The sequence below is a fragment of the Misgurnus anguillicaudatus genome, chromosome 17 (assembly GCF_027580225.2).
Source record: "Misgurnus anguillicaudatus chromosome 17, ASM2758022v2, whole genome shotgun sequence".
Lineage (NCBI taxonomy): Eukaryota > Metazoa > Chordata > Actinopteri > Cypriniformes > Cobitidae > Misgurnus > Misgurnus anguillicaudatus.
Genome location: NC_073353.2, coordinates 20,637,731 through 20,657,450, shown reverse-complemented (window position 1 = coordinate 20,657,450; position 19,720 = coordinate 20,637,731). Strand labels below are relative to the sequence as shown.

The following is a 19,720-nucleotide window of genomic DNA, read 5'->3' as shown; positions in this document are numbered from 1 at the left end:
TTTCCTCATTTTAGTGTGTGAAAAGTCCAGACATATTAAAGCCAAATTAACAAATATGCTACACTCAAAAAAAAAAATGAAGTGTTGGGTTTAAGTAAAAATATTATGTCAACAGGTTCCACACAATTTATTTAAGTAATCTCAACCAACAATAATTTAGTTCATTTTACAAACTAAGTTTAAGTAATCTCAACAAACCTTAGTAGAATCATAAAATAAAAATTGAGTTTATTGTACATAACATTTTTTTGAATAATGCCATTTTATAAACCCCACCCACTTTAATTAGGATTTAATAGGCCCATAACACCCAATCAATCAATCAGAGTGCAGCTGCTCAATACAACTTATCCAATAAACCTTTTTTTAATACAGTTAATCAAATTTTATGCAACAAAGTTATGTTGGCTGAACAAATAAGTTTTAAGTAAAGCTGACAAAACACCCTTTTTTGTTGAATGAACTAGATTAAATTATGTTCACATTGTTAAATTGATTTTTTAAAGTTATCACAACATGAAAGAATTAAGTAAAATTGGCAAAAGTGAAAGTTCATTTTTTTTGAGTCACCCAAAACAATATTTTCGCCGCATAAAAGCGTAATACAATTTATCACATCTTACCAGCTTGCATGGCTATTTGTATTACAGACGGATGTCCGTATTCTAGGAAATATAAGCTTTAGCCTGGATGCCTTTAATGTTTGGGAAGCAGAAATAAAAATACAATGAGGTAATATGATATACAATAGAGAAGCAGGGAGTATATTGGTCATTGTAAATGCTTAAATGATATTTCCTGCACTGTAAAAAAAACTTTGCTGCCTTAAAATTTTTTGTTGAATCAACACGGATTTACAAGTCATTTCAACTTACTATTATTTATCTTGACTAGAGATGAGTTGTTATAACTACAGGTGAGTTGTTATAACTTATAAATTTAAGTTGACTTTTCTCAACTATATTTTATAAGTTGTGACAAATAATTTCTGTTGACATGACTTGTAAATCTGAGTTGATTCAACAAAATATTTTAAGGCAGCTTTTTTTACAGTGTGGTCAACAATTTCACACACTCAATTATCACACCTAAAAGTCATTTAATTAGCTATTAATTCCTAAATGCTGTTTTAAACTTGGGGGGAAATCGCAATACTTTTTTCATACACACCAACTTCAAAAAGGATCCACTTTTGAAAAAACAAAACAATTTATACAACCTTTCCGAGAAGTGCTTTATAATTCTTTTAAAAGGAAATATGTCACTCTTTATACATCCTATCTAGGACTCTGAAGTATGTGTTGGTTGGAGAGAGAGATATATGATCTACCTGGCCTTGACCTGGAGGTAGAACGCGACATGACCCAGGCGACACCTTTGGACAAGTTTATCCAGTTCAGTGTCTCAACTTTCAGCTGTCACCACAAGTCTTCCATGCTTATTGAGACATCTGTGGGATCCAGATTAAAACTAGAAGCATAATATACGATGTTATGTCAATGACGAAATGAAGTAGTGTTAAACAAAACGAATCATCAACTGCAGGAAGTCCTTTTCTATTCAGCACTTTGTCGCTCCCTCATAAAACTGCATTACAACAGCTGTTGCTTAGCAATGGAGGATAAGTGCGTGTTTGAGAGAGATTTTTCCTCTGTTTCAGCAGCTTAGACCCCTGCTCTGTTCACTCCTTAATTCCCTTCATTGAATCACTATTTCAAAGCCTTCGCTGGAGGAGCCGAAAGGTCTCTCCCCTCCCGTGTGTGTGGAAGAAAGGCTCAGATAAAGAAGCTGGCACAAGGTTCAGGGGAACCCGGATCCTTATCAGTGACTTTTTGAAATTTGTATGATGCTTTTGATAACCGGGGACAATGGATATCTGTGTATGCTGTGGCTGTTCTTTCACGCAGGTTATTGTGATAGGAACAATCACTCAATCAATTCATGTCCTTTATGGGCTCAGATCTTTTCTCTCTATCTGGGGATATAGAAAACCATGGTATGTCTCATACCATTCCCATGTAGAGGACAATAGGCAGGATGTTTTAGATATCATGAATGATACTTTTTTTTCAGGTAATCTAACCTGCAAGTCAGTCCAGCGTTGTTACTTTTCAGATACAATTCTGTTTGATCTACTTAAAATTATTGTGATGGTGTAATTAAATTTACCACATAATGTTTACATCTTTAAAGCACACTTTAAGAGCTCAATTGGTAGAACATAGCAACACCAGGGTGCATAGCTACATATAAAAAAGTAATATGAAGTCAAAATGAGGTTTAATAAAATAGTTTATAACACTTCAGTTTGACGTTTTGGGCAGTTGTGTTTCATAATGTGTAATAATCTGGTGAGAGACGTGAGGTTTGAGGTAGCCTGTGTTAGGGAGGATCAAAGCTGTCTGAAAACGTTTTCATTACTTTCATGATGAATCATTGGATAAAATAGGGGAAACTTTAAATAATTCATTTTTATTGAATTAAGAGTTTGTGGCTGAATAAAGAGTACACATATGCACAAACAAAAATGGCCTAACGATAACCTTAAGATTTAAAACCGCATTAATGCATTGCGACTCAAAGAAACAGATAAAAACGGAAAAGGGATGCTTTGAATTCTTGAAAACGATTCTCTTGTTAATTCATTTTAAGTTATCCCCCTGTATTTATCGTGCTCCTCTCTTTCTCTTCCATTTTGTTTACTTTGTTGTTGATTTTAACAGTGAGTAGCCTATTCATTCTGTAGACGTATGTAAATGTTCTTGTTCCAATTAAGGAAAAAAGAGTTAATATGCTACACATGCTAGTTATAATATGCGTAATATGCTAGTTAGTTATGTTAGACCGTAATAATATATTTACCAGTGTGAGATATGTGAATGCGCTTAGTCTTTGTTTAGTCACTGTGTAAGTGCGCAACTCTTTCGTCTCAGATGGGCGTCACCGCTTTCACTTACTCTATTTAAACAACCTGCAGCGGATGCGCGATTCATATCTGTGCCGGATTAAAACTACATCGAGGAATAACTTTGCCCATTGACTGGACATTATAAGTGCAAAATGACAGAGGTGAGTAGGATAATATAATCCTGTTTTAAAGAATGAGCACATTTCATGGATTTAAACAAATTTGAAGACGCTTTACCGTTACCTGCGTGGTTTAGACACCTGCACTGATTTCTGTACCAGTGATGTTATTTTTTTTAAATACAGTTAGGTTTGAACTTAACAACTAATAGCGGATTTATTCGTTTACAGTTGTTAGACAGTCAGAAACGCATATGTATTATTAAGTAGTGTCGATATAGATTGACATCTTAGTTACATAACTAACGTTACAGGCTCTAGAAAGTCTTGCCTGAATCCAAGCATACTTGAAGTAAATTCCAGCACCATAATCTAAGTTTTGACATTACCATGTTATCTTCACTTGTTATACTCTTAAATGAAATTACTTGTCATTTATATGCTATATCTATATGATAAAATTAAGATTATTTTTTGTCGTCGTTTTTTTTTTAGAGATGTCACTACATAATTTCAGTAACACTTTACATACCCCTTACGAAAATTAACCATGGTTTTATTGTGGTAAAAGTGTAGTAACCATGTTTTTTTGGTGTATTGATTACTATCAGCAAAACCATGGTTTTACTACACTAACCATGGTTTAACTATGGTTTTTGAAAACCATGGTTATTTTGTGGTTACTATGGTTTTACTACAGTAACCATGGTATTTTGGTTTAAACTGTAGTAAAACCATGGTTAATTTTCGTAAAGGACAATAAGGTTGTATTAGTTAAAATTGGTTAATTACATTAGTTAATAGACTAAAAGTAAACTATGTTTCAACAGCATATTTTAATCTTAGTGGATGTCAATTTTGATATTCAATAACATAGCCAAGTTTTTTTTAAGTTGTATCTGTTACCATTAGTTGCACAGATATAATGCAATGATATAGGGGTGGTTTCCCAGACAGGGATTATCTTAAGTCAGGACTACGTCTTAGTTTAATTATGAAATATAACTAGTTTTAACAAACATGCCCATACTAAAAACATTACTTGTGTGCATTCTGAGGCGAAACAAAGGTACGTATGTATTTTAAGAAATGTTAGTGAAAGATGTTGTAGTTTGGACAGCTCTTACATTTATTATAGTCTAGGAGGACTAGTCTAATCCGTGTCCGGAAAACTGTCCCTAAGTGTATTTTGTATTAACTATACTGTATTAACAAAGATTTATAAATGCTGTAAAACTGCTGTCATTTATGTTAGCTATGTCAATGAATGAGGCCTTGTGATGGCAAAGTGAAAATATTTGTTTTAAAAGCCTGTAAAATGCTCTTCATTTTTATTGTCTCATGAATTTTTTATATGATTTTTGGAGATGAGCTCATAAGCCCATGCATTTCATTTATGACTTATAGTACCATGCCCAGTGCATTCTGCTCTGTGGTTTTCCATCATTTTTGGCTATCTTATTTCATCATATCTAAAATATGCTGGGATGTTTTTACCCAGGGTTGGGTCACTATTGGAAAGAACACACTGCTGTGTGTTCTGTCCAATAGTGACCCATCCTTGGGTTATAAACAACCCAGCCCTTTTTTCATTATACTGTTTACAGTTTAGCTTGCAGGAACACATAGATATATACACTAGATGTCGCCTTGGGGTTCTAAGCATGCGCCAAAACCGCCGTCATCTTGGAACACGGGTCTTGTCATAGGAAGTAGCTATAATGCTGCTATCTCCGCCTGTACTTCGAATTCATGGATGATGCCGGACTTTTGTAATGCGTATGGATGTTAGGGCTACTAGCACTATGCATTATAGATAGAAAAAGTAGATTTTCAAATATCAAAACTATATTTTTTCTGAACTCAATGCTAAATACATGTCTGACTGTTGTAACAAACCACAAGAAAACCTAGAAAATAGCATTCATGACGATTTATGGTGATTTTATTTCCGTTACACCATTGCCTACGGCCTACAATGACGCTGAAGCAGGGCTCCCCTGTTTCAAGATGGCGGCTCTATTTGACGCATTCGTTCCAATGAACTGTCGTAGCCAAGGCGACATCTAGTGTACAGATCTATGGCAGGAACATGGAATCATCTTAATTAAAAATAAAGAAATGCTGAATTTATGGCTGTAGAGAACATTGAAAATATTTCACATTGATGTTCTTTAGCAGTAATATGTGTTGGGAGGGTCCAGGCAAAACTATAAGCAAATCATGACTTAATCTACAACATCCTGTCAGCAAGACCAGTGTCACAGGTTCAAGGCCCTTAAGGTGTCTGTTGTCATAAAGCATGTGACCTTTGACCTTCCTATGTCCTTGTACATAACCACTTTGTACCATGATGCTGGGAGACAGAGAAGCATTCAGAGTTCACATGGTCAGCTGCAGTACAGTGACAGAGGTCCATGTAATATAGCTAGGGTATTTATGCATTAACAACAAAACAAATTACAGAAAAGCAGAGAATGATGCACAATGTTTGTTTGTGTATCCACATGGGTTTTATTGCTTAAATTCATTACATTTTGTGCTATGAACTTCCCAAAATGTTTTCTCTAATGGCCAAAGCACATGTAAACAAACATGAGCTTTCAAGCTTTTATCAAACAGCACTATTGTGTTCTTATTAAATGAAAAACAAGTAGATTTGACTTTGTAATGAAGTTCAAACAGAATACAGGTGGAGTAACAGGAAATTTCTTTTTGGAGGCGAAGACAGAGTATAAATCAAGACTCCAGTTATAAGATACACAATCACACAGTGTTTATATTATGATAAGCCTTACACAACATGAGGCACACTCACAGATTTCTATATTGACACATATTCAGCACAGCTTTATATGGATGTATACTGACCTTTATGTAGTTTAAGCTCTGCTTGAGTTTGAAGGATCCCACTAAAAAGGATTTAAAGACCAGAGAAAAATCAGGTCAAAGGTCTGTGACCTCAGCAACCATACAGCAACACTCTTTTAGAAAGGACCACTTAGATGTTTAAGGTGGCGTGACAAAATCCTTAAACTGAAATTACTTTGCTCGCAGAAATGGCTGTGAAGTCATAGAACCAAATCACTTTGATTTTTGAAAAGCAGACCCAGATTATAAGGTGCTTGAGCATGACTGGCTTAAATCCAAACAGCTTTGTGCTTTTGAAGTAGTGTCAACTTCCTAACGGAGTTGAACCATGAAATCATAATAGGATGTTGTGATGGTTTCACAACTATGCAGTGTTTTTAAATGCCGTAGACAGGTTTGCCTTGCAGGATTGAAAATGTCAAAAATATAATCAAAACAATATTTTCTAAATGTATGCCCTTTTATATGAGCCAGCAGCACTAAGCCTACATCTGTTAGTTCTTACTAAACTATTCGCCAATACGTCAGATAGTTGCTTGTTGTTTTTGTATGTGACAAATGGTTTAAAAATCCTAATAGTAGGGTGGATCAATCGGATGAATCTTACAAAACATTTCAAGAATGTCACATTTCTCTCCAAAATAAAAATATCAGGAAATTAAATCATAATTGAGGATTAAAGGTACAGTGTATAATTTTTAGAAAGATCTCTTGACAGAAATGCAAAATAATATACAAAACTGTATTATCAGGGGTGTATAAAGACCTTTTTATAATGAATCGTTATGTTTTTATTACCTTAGAATGAGACGTTTTTATCTACATACACAGAGGGTCCCCTTACATGGAAGTCGCCATTTTGTGACGCCATGTTTCTACAGAAGCCCTTAACGGACAACCTTTTTTTACTAAGTTGTCTCCGACAATGACATGTTTGTCCGGAGGCGGCTACCGTAGCTTCTCTATGTGTTTCGAAAGCAAGGGGTGAGCAGTGGACTGAGCCGTTGGTTGCAATTGGCAACCTCACCACTAGATGCTGCTAAAATTTACATACTGCACCTTTAAGTGTCATAAAAACAATTTCACGATTAAACAAATCCCAATAGTCCTAACAAGCTAAACTTTTTTTCAAAGAGACTGGAAATCCCGACGAATGTTAACTACTCTTTCCTTCTCTTTCCACAGTCGCTGTCTTCACCTTCAAATAAAAAGATGAGTGTAAGTGCCAATGAACTGATTGAATTCTTTGAAATGTGGGATGAATTTAACTTCACCGATGCCAGTGACAACATATCACAGGTGGAAGTACACACGTGCCTAACTTCCTTTAATCGTTCTGCTCTTCTTAATGTAATGTGCACCCTCTATGCCTTCATTTTTGTTGTGGGCCTTGCCGCCAACGCACTGGTAGTGTGGGTCAACCTGCGCTCACAGCGTCACTATCACGAAACACATTTGTATATCCTAAACCTGGCGGTGGCTGACCTGTGTGTGGTAGCTACTTTGCCCGTGTGGATAAGCTCGCTGGCACAGGGTGGTCACTGGCCATTTGGTCAGGTGGCTTGCAAGCTAACGCATCTTCTCTTCAGCGTCAACCTGTTCGCTAGCATCTTTTTCTTGGCTTGCATGAGCGTGGACCGGTATGTTTCGGTAGTGCGCACGAGGGAGATATCTCACAGATGGGGACGGCGAATACGCCGTTTGGTGTGTGCCGCAACATGGCTCCTTGCTCTGTTCGCATCACTTCCGGACACATACTTCCTGCAGTCGGTGAAGTCTCTACATGGTCATGCGACTTTGTGTCGCCCAGAGTATCCAGAGGAGAACCCTTTGGAGTGGATGGTGGGAATTCAGTTGAGTTTTGTGATTTTAGGATTTGCAATCCCTTTCCCCATTATAGCAGTGTCTTACGCCCTGCTGGCAAACACTCTGGCGTCGTCTTCCTCCTCTAATTCCCCATCAAATGAAGATCAGGATCGCAGCGTCAGCAGGAAGGTCATCCTCACTTACATTGTGGTCTTCATAGCTTGCTGGGCACCATATCATAGCGTGCTTCTAGCCGATGCTCTGGTCATGTTAGGAGTGCTTCCTATGGGCTGCAGCGCGGAGAACTCTCTCTTCGTTGCACTGAACCTCACGCAGTGCCTGTCATTGCTACACTGCTGTGTGAACCCCGTGGTCTACAGCTTCGCTCATCGCCATTACAGATACGACCTCATGAAGGCCTTCATCTTCAAATACTCCACTCGTACCGGGCTGACACGTCTGATAGAGGGCTCTCAGGGCACCGAGACGGAGTATGCGGTGGTGGAGAACACCCCTACAGCCGTGAGCTAGGACCTTGGGGACATTCACCCTCCACCATCAAAGTTCTGCACTGCTTCAAATATGACCTCACCTGACATGTTTCAGATCTGGTCTTCCAGATAAACAACACTGAATTAGAACTGAATGTTTTTCATCATAGGTCTAAATGGTCAACGTTGGTCTCGAAGACGTTGAAAGCTCTTGAGCTTTGGAATATCTCCAAATGCAGTTACGGAGGAATGTACCAAAGACAGATGGGATCTTATTTTAACCTCAGAGCCATGAGCATCTATCCAAATTGCCAGCAGGCTTTACAATGTGTTTAACCAAGTTTAAGAAAACTTGGTTTAGGGTTACAGTGTGTTACAGTTTGATGCGGTATCGTTCAAGGATGGCTGGCACATCTCACATACAATGATCAGAACTAAAAATGACATGTTAGAAATGTGTTGAATTTTGACAAGAACTTCTAAACATTTCAAGTTATAGAATATACAAGAATTTCAAGTTTATCCAAAAGTGTCTTACTTCTAAAAATACCAAAAATAAATAAAGCATAAATATTTTATAAAGTTTATAGAAACTAATGTTGAAAGAATTTGATGTGTTATCAAACATATCTTTCCAATGTAGTGATAAAGTTGTCAATATTTAGATGTGGCTGACTTGCTACACTCCAAAAATGTTTGGTTATTTTTAACCCAGCATTGGGTCAAAAAGGGACAAACACCTGGGGGTTAAATTAACCCAGAAAATGTTTTGAAAATTTGACCCAACAATGGATGAGGTTGAATTACAACCCAACTGGTTTGTTCTGTCCCTTTTTGACCTAACGCTGGGTTAATAATAAACCAGCTTTTTAAAGTGTATTCTGCTTTTTAGAGAGAGGGTTACACATTTTTAGAGTGATGCTTAAAGCACTTTCTTTTTTGTGGCATGACATTTGGCATTACTTTGTGTTTTAAAACAATGTCCACATATTCTCTGCAACAACTTCCAACATTTGTGGATGATACAACCATCTGGGTATTTGCAAAGAGCATATTTTCAACTGGATTTGAATGAAGGAATGTGTTTTTACATGCAACTGTAAGTGTTTGTTTATAGGTCATAGTTTCTTTTTTGTTGTGTAAATTAAGTTTTATAACTGGCTTTCATCTTGTAACAGCCCCTCTTATGTGTTTACATAAAAGGGCATTTACTTTAAATGCTACTATGTCATAGATGTGTATATTTAGATTTAATTAAGGTAACTAAAATTCATTGCTGTATTTATCTTTTATTTCATCATATATTTTGTTATTAAACTCTTATTGAACATTGAAAACGAAGTAAAATAAATATTTTCTTGAATTTACTGAACTCCATCTTTATATTTTCTGCTTAAGGCTACTGTAGGTGTCTTGTATAAAAACTGCATGGATAAGATGAATCTATGCATGAGGTGCATATATGGTCAATATGGATTCAATCTAAACATGCCTTTTTATGTTGGATTAATATAAACAACACTTTATAGTTTTGCTGCTTCACCATCTGTTCAACAATGGTGGCCCTATTTCATTTACCCCCCTCAGGGCTTCATAAAAACTTAAAGGTAATGACTACAATCTTTGTTACTGCAAGAGCAAACATCTTTGAACAACAAATCTTTAGCCTTAATTAAAAATCCTCAATATATCATGAATAACTGTTTCAAGATGGTCACAGCAAAATGATGATATTAACTTTACTGCTTGCAATGATCCAGCAGGTCTACTCCCATCTCAATTCAGCTAAAACATACGTTACACATTTGGAAATCTGAAGGGATGTTTGGATTTTCATGCAATGGTTGTGCAATTAACTTATTCTCTAAATTGAAAATGCATGAATGACTGAGGGAATAAACGTTGTATCTCAAGCAGATCTATAAACTTGTTGGGATGGAATGCAATGTTGACTAAACATTTTTCCAGCATAAACATTTTAATGATAAAATAGCTTTTAGGCCGTAAATGCATCTATTCATCTTGACTATTTGAAGATTCAACTTTACCAAAAATGTTACTCTTGGATTAGAATATACAAAGAAACGCTCTGATAGTAAGTTTTAATAAAGTTGATTCCATACTATGGTGGATACAATTGAATTATTCATATCAAGCCCTGATTTCACAAAACAAAAACATATGTTCTTGTTTAATTCTATTTCTATTTAATTTGACCTAAAAATCCTTTTTTGTTTTTTTTGCTTGTATAATCTATGTAGTCATGTTTATTCAGTCATGCAGAAAATATTTGACTTTTCAAAGTACAGGTAAAACCCCTAAAAGAGCGAATACTTCCCAGTTTCTTTTTTAATAAAAAAGAAAGATCTGTCTATTTTCTAACTGAGATATCTGTATAGATTTCCGAAACGTTATTATTTCACAAATTAATGTGATCCTGGATCAACATTTTCATTAACCAATCAGATTGCAGTATTAGGGTGTATGTTAGATTTAGGTTTAGATTAGGGTTAGGGGGTTTTAAAAAATTATTATCAAACTATTTTTTCACTCTAATTTGAGCTTAATTTGTAATTTGTTAAAGGAACCGTATGTAAGAAATGTATATCAATAAATCTTAAAATGGCCCTGATTTGTAACTAGACATTAAGAAATCATTTTCATTTTAAATACTTATATCACTGACAACAGTGGTCTGGCCAGGATATTGTCATTTCAAAAGTGGAGTTGCAGCCCCCAACTGATGTTTATGTTGTCATTTTGTCTATTGGCCACCAGTTGTTTGATTGCAGTACCAGTTTTAGCCACAAGTTTTGTGATTGCAATACCAGTTTTGGCCACAATCCTACATACTGTTCCTTTAATTTGAGTTAAGGGTAATCTTTGATTGAAATGTTAATTCAGGATCACATCTCACTTTGTGAAATCACAGTGACCCATGCATAGACTGTAAAACCTAACAGTTAACTTAACTCAAACCATTTAAGTAAACCGATTGCATTAGGCCATTTAAGTTTTAAAACACATAAATTTAAGTACTGTGAACTTGAATCATGTGCAATTATGCACTTACATTTAAATAGTGTGAACTTAAATATAAGTGCATAACTGCATATGACTCAATTTGTTTAAGTTCACAGTACTCAAATGTATGTTTTAAAACTAATGCAACAGGTTTACTTAAATGGTTTGAGTTGAGTTAACTTTTAGGTTTTACAGTGCATGTGGGACACATGTTGAGACTTAATTAAGCAAGAGCTTTAGAAAATCCCATCTGTATTCTACCCTTAGTTGTTAAAACATTGCTACTTTGCAAGTTGCAAAACATTTAAGCACGTATTTGTTTTTCAGTAGCTTTACCATGAATTTCTTCATTTCAGCCAGGCAGTGCTGAGTGGCATTTCCACATCTAACAGTAGCAGAACAAGGACTGAACACATTAGAGCTTGATTTATGCTGATCTGAGCTCAGTGTGCAGTCTCTCCATAATGTGTGTTCAACACTTTCCTGTATTTAGGCACCTGCAAGGTCTGAGCAAAACCGCTTAAGGTCATATTAGTTGCCGGCTTCAAAGAACACAGTCTTCTGCAGCACAATATACTACTTGTTCAAATGGTTGCCTTGTTATTTTACATATATTGGGATGGCTGTTTTGTGGCCGGAGATAGCCTGGGATACGTTCCAGCACTTCATGTGACCCTACAAGTAGTATAGAGGATGAATAGATGGATATATGAGAAAGAGCTTGGTTTACAAACTCAAGATCTGAAGGCTTGAAAACATAAACAATAACTTTACAATATAGCTTTAATTCATTTTCAAGTTTTTGATAGAACTATAATCAAGTTTCCATTAAAGCACCATTTATCACAAAAGTCACATTCATGTATTCTGTACACTTTAAAGGATTTGTCCATTTTCTTAAAAAAGTCCAGATAATTTAATCACCACCGTGTCATCCAGGATGTTGATGTCTTTCTTTGTTCAGTCGAGAATAAGTTGTGTTTTTTGATGAAAACATTTCAGGATTTTTCTAATTTTGATGGACCCCAATACTCAACAGTTTTAATGCAGTTTAAAATTGCAGTTTCAAATGACTTTAAATGATCTCAAACGCGGCATAAGGGTCTTATCTAGTGAAATGATTGTCATTGTTGGCAAGAAAAATAAAAAAATATGCACTTTTAAAGCACAACTTCTCGTCTGTCTCCGGTCCTGTGATGCACCAGCGCGACCTCACGTAATACGTCATCACGTCAAGGTGACGTATTCGAAACTACGCCCCAGTGTTTACAAGTGTGGAAAAAGAGGACCCTTACGACGTTGTTGTATGTGGAATGATACTAATTAATGTCTTTGTGTCAGTTTATTGTTTAAAATGATCTGCAAATGTGCGTTTATATGTAACACGTGACCTTTCCACATAATTACGCAATTACGTGAGTTCACGCTGGTGCGTCACACAGCCAGAGGAAGAAGAGAAGTTGTGGTTTAAAAGTGCATATTTTTATTTTTATTTCCAAAAATGACAATCGTTTCCCTAGATAAGACCCTTATGCCTCGTTTGAGATCGTTTGAAACTGCAATTTTAAACTGCATTAAAACTGTTTTGGGGTCCATTAAAGTGAGAAAAATCCTGGAATGTTTTCTTTAAAAAACATTTCTTCTTGACTGACCAAAGAAAGACATCAACATTTTGGATGACATTGTGGTGAGTAAATTATCTGGATTTTTTTCAAGAAAACGGACTAATTCTTTAATGAAAAGTGTCTGAAAATAGTAAGCAGGAAATTTGGTCGACAGACTTAGTTTAAGCATTTTAAATCATTTGCCTTTACTTACTGTAAATGACTGTCTTACACTCATCATGGTTACAACACATCTCTGACCATTGCATTTCTTTTTTTTCTTGGCAAATGTTAATTGCTGTTGTCAAGCAAAGTATTCATGTCTGGAAAATATTATCACAAGACAAAAACAAAAACGTCACGCTACAAGACAACAGCACAATAGTTAAATCTCAGAAGACATTATTATAGCTTCATAAAATTTGTTCTTTCAAACACACCATTGTCCTCAATGTTGGCTGTGATTGTGTTAAACCCACAGAGGTAAAGAAAGAGACCATCAGTTTAAAACAAGTCATGACTAACAACTCACACAAGTTTTGTTTCTGCTATAGAGGCGCTCAGTTTACAGGCTGCCCGGCAGCAATGCCAGTGCACGGTGGAATTTTAACAATGTAGACCGAGAGACTAAAATTGTCTTAAATGTAGTGTAGCATAAAATCATCTAAAAAAACTTAGTCAACTTACTGACCACAGAGAGATTTTATTGTGAAATTACTAAAGCAATCTTTGAAATATTGTTCCAATAAACATTAGACATTAGTGAAGTATGAAGTAAAAGTACTAAAAATAATGAGACACAGATTAAATAGAGCTTATATTACAGTATAAGGTAAGTTAAATTGTAATGGCTACAAAATATTTTATGTTAAACTTGTATAAACACTTAATGATCTCTAAAATCACTTGTCATGGACTTTTATCTAAAGCCTTTATTATATTTATAACATTTCTGTTTGTGTTAAACCTTACATTTTCAGAAGATATATATATATATATATATTGGTCTTTCAGTTCAGCTCACTCCTGTGGTTTGGCTGGTGTTCCAGAGGGGTTTTATATAAAGGCACTCTGATTCGAAGACTGAATGAACAGTCCTGGCGTGAAATATGAACAGCCGGTATTTCAGCTTGTTGCTTTTGCAACAAAGCAAGAGGATTTGCTTTCTCACTCATTTAATATACAGTTACATCTATAAATACAGTAGGCCTATAACTATGATTCAGTGAAACATGAAATTCCAAGAATGTTTATTCAACCAACAAACCCATCAAAACAAATTTTAGGCAAAACACAGTTTAAGGCTCCAGTGTTTATATGTTTATTTGGCACAGTAAGTTTCGTAATAATATGACTAAGACAAGCATTGAAATCCGGCTACAGTGGGCTGTCGTCTAATAGGCTAACTGTGTAAACAGTGTTGTTCTAAAACCACAGATTTCTCTGAAAAAGCATCTGGGGCTATTCCAGAAAACTGGTTATGTGACATACCCAGGTTTATAAGGGAAAATGTCTTAATGTATTCCCTGTGTGCGCACATTAACTTAAGGTTACCAGTACGAGGTTGATTAAACTTACTATTATCAGGTGCCCCCAGAACTGACATGATCAGGGTAAGCAGGTTTTAGGTTAATCAACCGAAAGTTCAGGGTTTTGCTAATGGTAAGTTAACCCCGCTTTCTGGAATACCCTCCTGGTCTTTTGCTGTGAGTGATTTATAATAATTTGAAGAGTTTCATTGTAAAACGAGATAACTCCGTTTTTGAGGAAAACATTGCAGGATTTTTCTCATTTTAATGGACTTTAATAGACACCAACAATTAACACTCAACACGTTACAGTTTTTTTCAACAGAGTCTCAAAGGACCACAAACAATCCCCAACGAGGCATAAGGGTCTTATCTAGCAAAACGATTGTCATTTTTGACAAGAAAAATAACAAATATCCACTTTTAAAGCACAACTTCTCATCTAGATCCGGTCGTGATGCGCCAGCTTGACCCCACGCAATACGTCATGACGTCAAGAGGTCACAGAAGACGAACGCGAAACTCCGCCCCAGTGTTTACAAGTGTGTTGAAAGAGGACCGTTCCTACGTTGTTGTATGTCAACTGATACTAATTAATGTCTTCGTGTCAGTTTATTGTTTACAATGGTCCGCAAATGTGCGTTTTATATATGTAACACGTGACCTCCCTACGTCACAACGCATTTACGTTAAGTCGCGCTGGATCGGATCTAGACAAAAAGTTGTGCTTTAAAAGTGTATATTTGTTTTTTCTTGTCAAAAATGACAATCGTTTTGCTAGATAAGACCCTTATGCCTCGTTTGGGGTCGTTTATAGTCCTTTGAAACTCCGTTAAAAAAAAATGTTACGTGTTGAGTTAAGTGTTAATTTTTGGTGTCTATTCAAGTCCATTAAAATGAGCAATTTCCTGCAATGTTTTCCTCAAAAAACATAATTTCTTCTCGACTGAACAAAGAAAGACATCAACATTTTGGATGACATGGTGGTGAGTAAATTATCTGGATTTTTCTTTTAAGAAAATGGAATATTCCTTTAATATCAATGCAACGGCAGTTGGTTTGTTTTGATTCAAACCTTCATAACTTAAAAAATACAGCTAAGTAGCACCATAAAACAGAATAATAACATGATAACATAATAATCAACATGTTTTGACAAAAATGTAAAAAAAATGGATTTATCTCGTTTTGCAACGAAACTCTTCATTTATAAAGTAAGTAATAATAGACAGCAATTAAATGATTCGAAAATAATGCACACCCAAGGTGGTAATGTGGCACCTAACGGAGTTATATGAGTGTGTATACTGTAGATGGGCGCAGAGTCTTGTTTTTTATCCCAGAAATGTCTGTGGCTCTTCTATACACTCTAGAGTCCAAATTCCCACGGGAATCGTTGGCCTGTTGGGCTAAACGAAGCTGAAAAACCTCACAGCCGCTTTCACTTTCACCACAAAATCAGCTCATACAATATGGTGAATCAAACATGTATAGGGTTGGATTTCACTTGGAAACTGTAGCTTGATTGGTAAACCAGCAAAGCAGGTTTATCCCACCCACTATTCATTCTATTCATCCACAAGTCCATGTGTCCCAAATCTGAGCCCTTGGGGACACAGAGACATAACATGTATGTGACTCAGCAAAGTAAATGGAAGTTTGAATAGATTCATTCAAACTGATGTTACATTATGTCTCTGTGTTCGGATATTCAAAAATGTTTCAAAATAATGTTTAAAGTAAATGTTATTAGGACACCTGCATAGAGGATATGAAGATTTTCCCATTGGTTTTATCATAAAATAATATCTATAGTTTTCCATACAATTCCTGCTTTCTTTGTGATATTTTCTTGTGCATTGCAGTGCATATTGAAAACAATGTCATGATTTTACATGAGCATATATAGTGTTACAGCTCAAAAATAATTGACACATGTAAATACTTTAAACATACACGGCTTATCAAATTACTTCATCATATCACATCCAGATGATCTACGTGAGGTAAAATGACTTCATACTACAATCAATGTCACTGTTGGCCCATTTCTTTCCTCTTAATCCAACAGCTTCTGTTTTAGCCGGGGCTTTGCTCAACATAAATGTCCGAACCCTGACCGTATCTTATGCTTGTGTAAACAGATGTGTTATGATGATAACCCCCAGCATTTTCAGGCTAACACAAACCAGGAGGAGAAAATGGCCCCCTAGAGGATCTGAAAGAAAATGTGAAGGAAAATTGAACGTAAATGCAACCTAAGTCCATCAGATAAGTTAATAACAACTGGAAAGTACAGTCAATGACAACTGGCCTTTAGTCTATTATGTGAATGATATGGGGCTCAACAAGGCAAAGTTTTATTTGATGGCACAGTGTGGTCTGACAATTTGCAGATGCTTTTATCTAAAGCGATTTACAGAACAGTTGGTAACCTGTGGACAGATGAATAAACATTATACAATAATATAAGAGTTTTAGTCAAGTTAGTCATCTATTTTTTTTCTTCAAGACTGGTCAACTTCTTCAATTCAATTATATTAAAAAATAAGAAGATAGATTTCATTTGAATCTGAAAAAATTAGGCTACAAATTGAGAGTTGGTCAGAGTTCCTAAGTTCCTGTGTCTGTTTATGCAATTTGCTCAATAAGTCCTTTTGCTCAATAATTTTAACACAGTTTACCTGTTATTATCCACAATGCCACCCAATGTATAGGAATAGGAATAAGACCTTACTCAGTTAGTATTAAATATATAATGTTTATATTTTCACAGAATGTTGTATGATGATTTTACGTATAAAACAGTAAATCACTAAAAATAACTTTCACTGGGATTTCACAAAGTAGGTTACATATTTTTAAATTTAAAGCCAATAATCTTTAGTACATGAATGTTTCTTTAGTTGTTTGCTAGCACAGGACATGTTATTTCTCAGTGTCCTATTAAAAATGTCTTTTTCACACTGGTCAGTCATTTCCTAATCAAACAGAGGCGGGTTTCAAGTAGCCTGCTTTGTACACCCAGCTCCAATTACACCAATAAACAAACAGGTGACTCCAGACACCCTGGAGGTATCATTCATCACTGGAGCACAGCATGACAGGTAAACTTACTATAAAGAACATGATCTAAACCACAGCAGCTTACAAAAATTACATCTACTTAACAGAGACTCTGCCTGCAGCTAAAATTGCAGTGCTTAAGAGTTTTCTTGAAGCTATTTACTGAAATCAATTCATCAGTTTCAGATGGTCCTATTTCAATTCAAATATACAGATTTATAGAAATTACAATACATGTTGTTAGCCTTCACTCGAGTAAATTATTAACAATAAACTGTATTGCACATCACTGTATTGCTACTCAATGGGAGCATGGGAAGAGTTAAGCATCTTATGGAAAAGTTGCCCTTTATATAAGTATTAAAGAGGTAGTTTACAAAAAAATTTATTCCAAAAATAGCTTATGTGTTTCATTATCTATTTTCTTACACAAATACTAATATTTCGAAAAAATTCACCCCAAAATGAAAATGTTTATTTCTTTATGTTCCAGACCCGTTTTACTTTTTTGATGGCAGGAGTTTGGAGACTGTTTACATTAATTGTATGAAACAAATGTTAAATGAGACTTAATTGTGTCTGGGGCTAAACATTTAGTTTTATTGGTCATATTGGTTTGGAACAGCAAAGTACGTGATGACAATGTTTTAAGTTTTGGGTGAACTATTACTGTAAGCATATCATAAATATAAGTATTTGTTTAAAAATGTGGACATATAATAAATATACCAGAAAATAAGAGGTAACGTTATGTTCTGAGGCCAGCTCACACAAATTCAAAACACACTCCACTTATTCTGTATACTAAAAAGTATTTTATCTGCCAAAGAACATAAATGTATCTTATTGTTCATGATCCTGTCACATTTTATAACATTTATGGGTTATTGTGCTAATGTCACAGGAATATGAGTCTCCCTATAGACTAAGCAAACTAAATTTGTCAAAACACTGTCAGAAATAATAGTCAAAAAATGATCCCTAGCTGTAACTGGGGGTTGCCCTTTTATATTAATAACTCAAAGGTATCCTACATATTGGTACCAAATGGATACATATCTGTATCAAAAGGGGACTGCACCAGTGATGGCTTGGGGACATTTTTTTTTTTAATTTTTTCTGATAGTGTAACAAGATTTCTTAAATTAAATGTGTTTTCCATTTGGTCTATTTGTTAAGATAATTTCTCGATTACAAAGACTGGAATTAACAGGCTTAATGTTAGAGTCGATAATGGGAAAGACACATGGTTGCTATGTTATTTAACTTCATGATATATCTATCTTTCTCTTTTAATTTTTACCATCTGTTCGCTCTTGGCTGGAGATCAGACCCAATGCAGAACAAGTGCAGTCCTGTAATATACAGTAACCAGAAGCATGCAGCTGAGACAGTGCTTCTCACGTCAAAGCCATTTGAAATTTAATAGAAGAAGTCAAAGCTATTCCTAGAGGCAATCAATGCACACATGCAAGACATAATTATTGTTACCTAATGAGAACGTAAAAAAGGCGTTTGATCTATACTGTAAATGGCTAGATGAATACATTTCTATTGTCTATACCAGAGGTTCTCAAACTTTTTCACAAGCGGGCCCCCTTTTTGTACGGTGCATTCCTTCGCGGCCCCCCCCAAAGAAAATTTATGACAAAAAAACTGTTCTAAAACTTCACATTTTAATTAAACAAAACATTAAATTATACAAAGTAGTGCTGCCTTATTTTTTTTAGGTTTAATTTCACAGAAATTAAACCCTGGCACCATCTCGCGGCCCCCCTGGGGGCCCCGGACCCCAGTTTGAGAACCACTGGTCTATACTGTCACAATATGTATAAGTACTTAGTTGTGATATAACAAATACAGTACTAAGTGGATAAACATTATGTTGCAGTAGATACTGTATTATACAAATCAACCTTGTGCTATAGTGCACACGATCATTGGATTGCCGATCTTGTGATTTTGTGTGAAACTGGACGGAGGTCAGATATTCACATTTTAAGCACTTAATAGCTTAATGGCATGTTTGCTTTAACATTCTGGGCCTGTTTAAGCTCATAAATGTAAAATATGTAAAATGCCTCACGGGGCACATATGGCTTTAATCATTGAGCATCTCTTTTAAACAGCATCCTGACCCTAGGACAAAACATAGTTCAGGAAGACAAACAACTCTGAGGACAATTGCAACTGTTTGCTCCCGCAGAAATGGAAAGACTATAGGGCAGGAGATCGGAAACAAACACATCCGCCACAGGCCGGGTTATCCGCCGGACTCAAAGAATCGGAAGGGAGAGGCATT

General features: G+C 35.6%; 1 protein-coding gene across 1 annotated transcript; it reads left to right on the top strand.

The window, feature by feature from the left end:
• The first annotated feature begins 2,922 nt into the window (after positions 1–2,922).
• Positions 2,923–9,558, top strand: ackr3a (atypical chemokine receptor 3a). The gene is made up of 2 exons (XM_055215755.2): positions 2,923–3,069; positions 7,084–9,558. Exons 1-2 carry the CDS (start codon positions 3,061–3,063, stop codon positions 8,233–8,235), a joined length of 1,161 nt encoding a protein of 386 aa, XP_055071730.2. The 5' UTR covers positions 2,923–3,060; the 3' UTR covers positions 8,236–9,558.
• Positions 9,559–19,720: the final 10,162 nt, after the last annotated feature.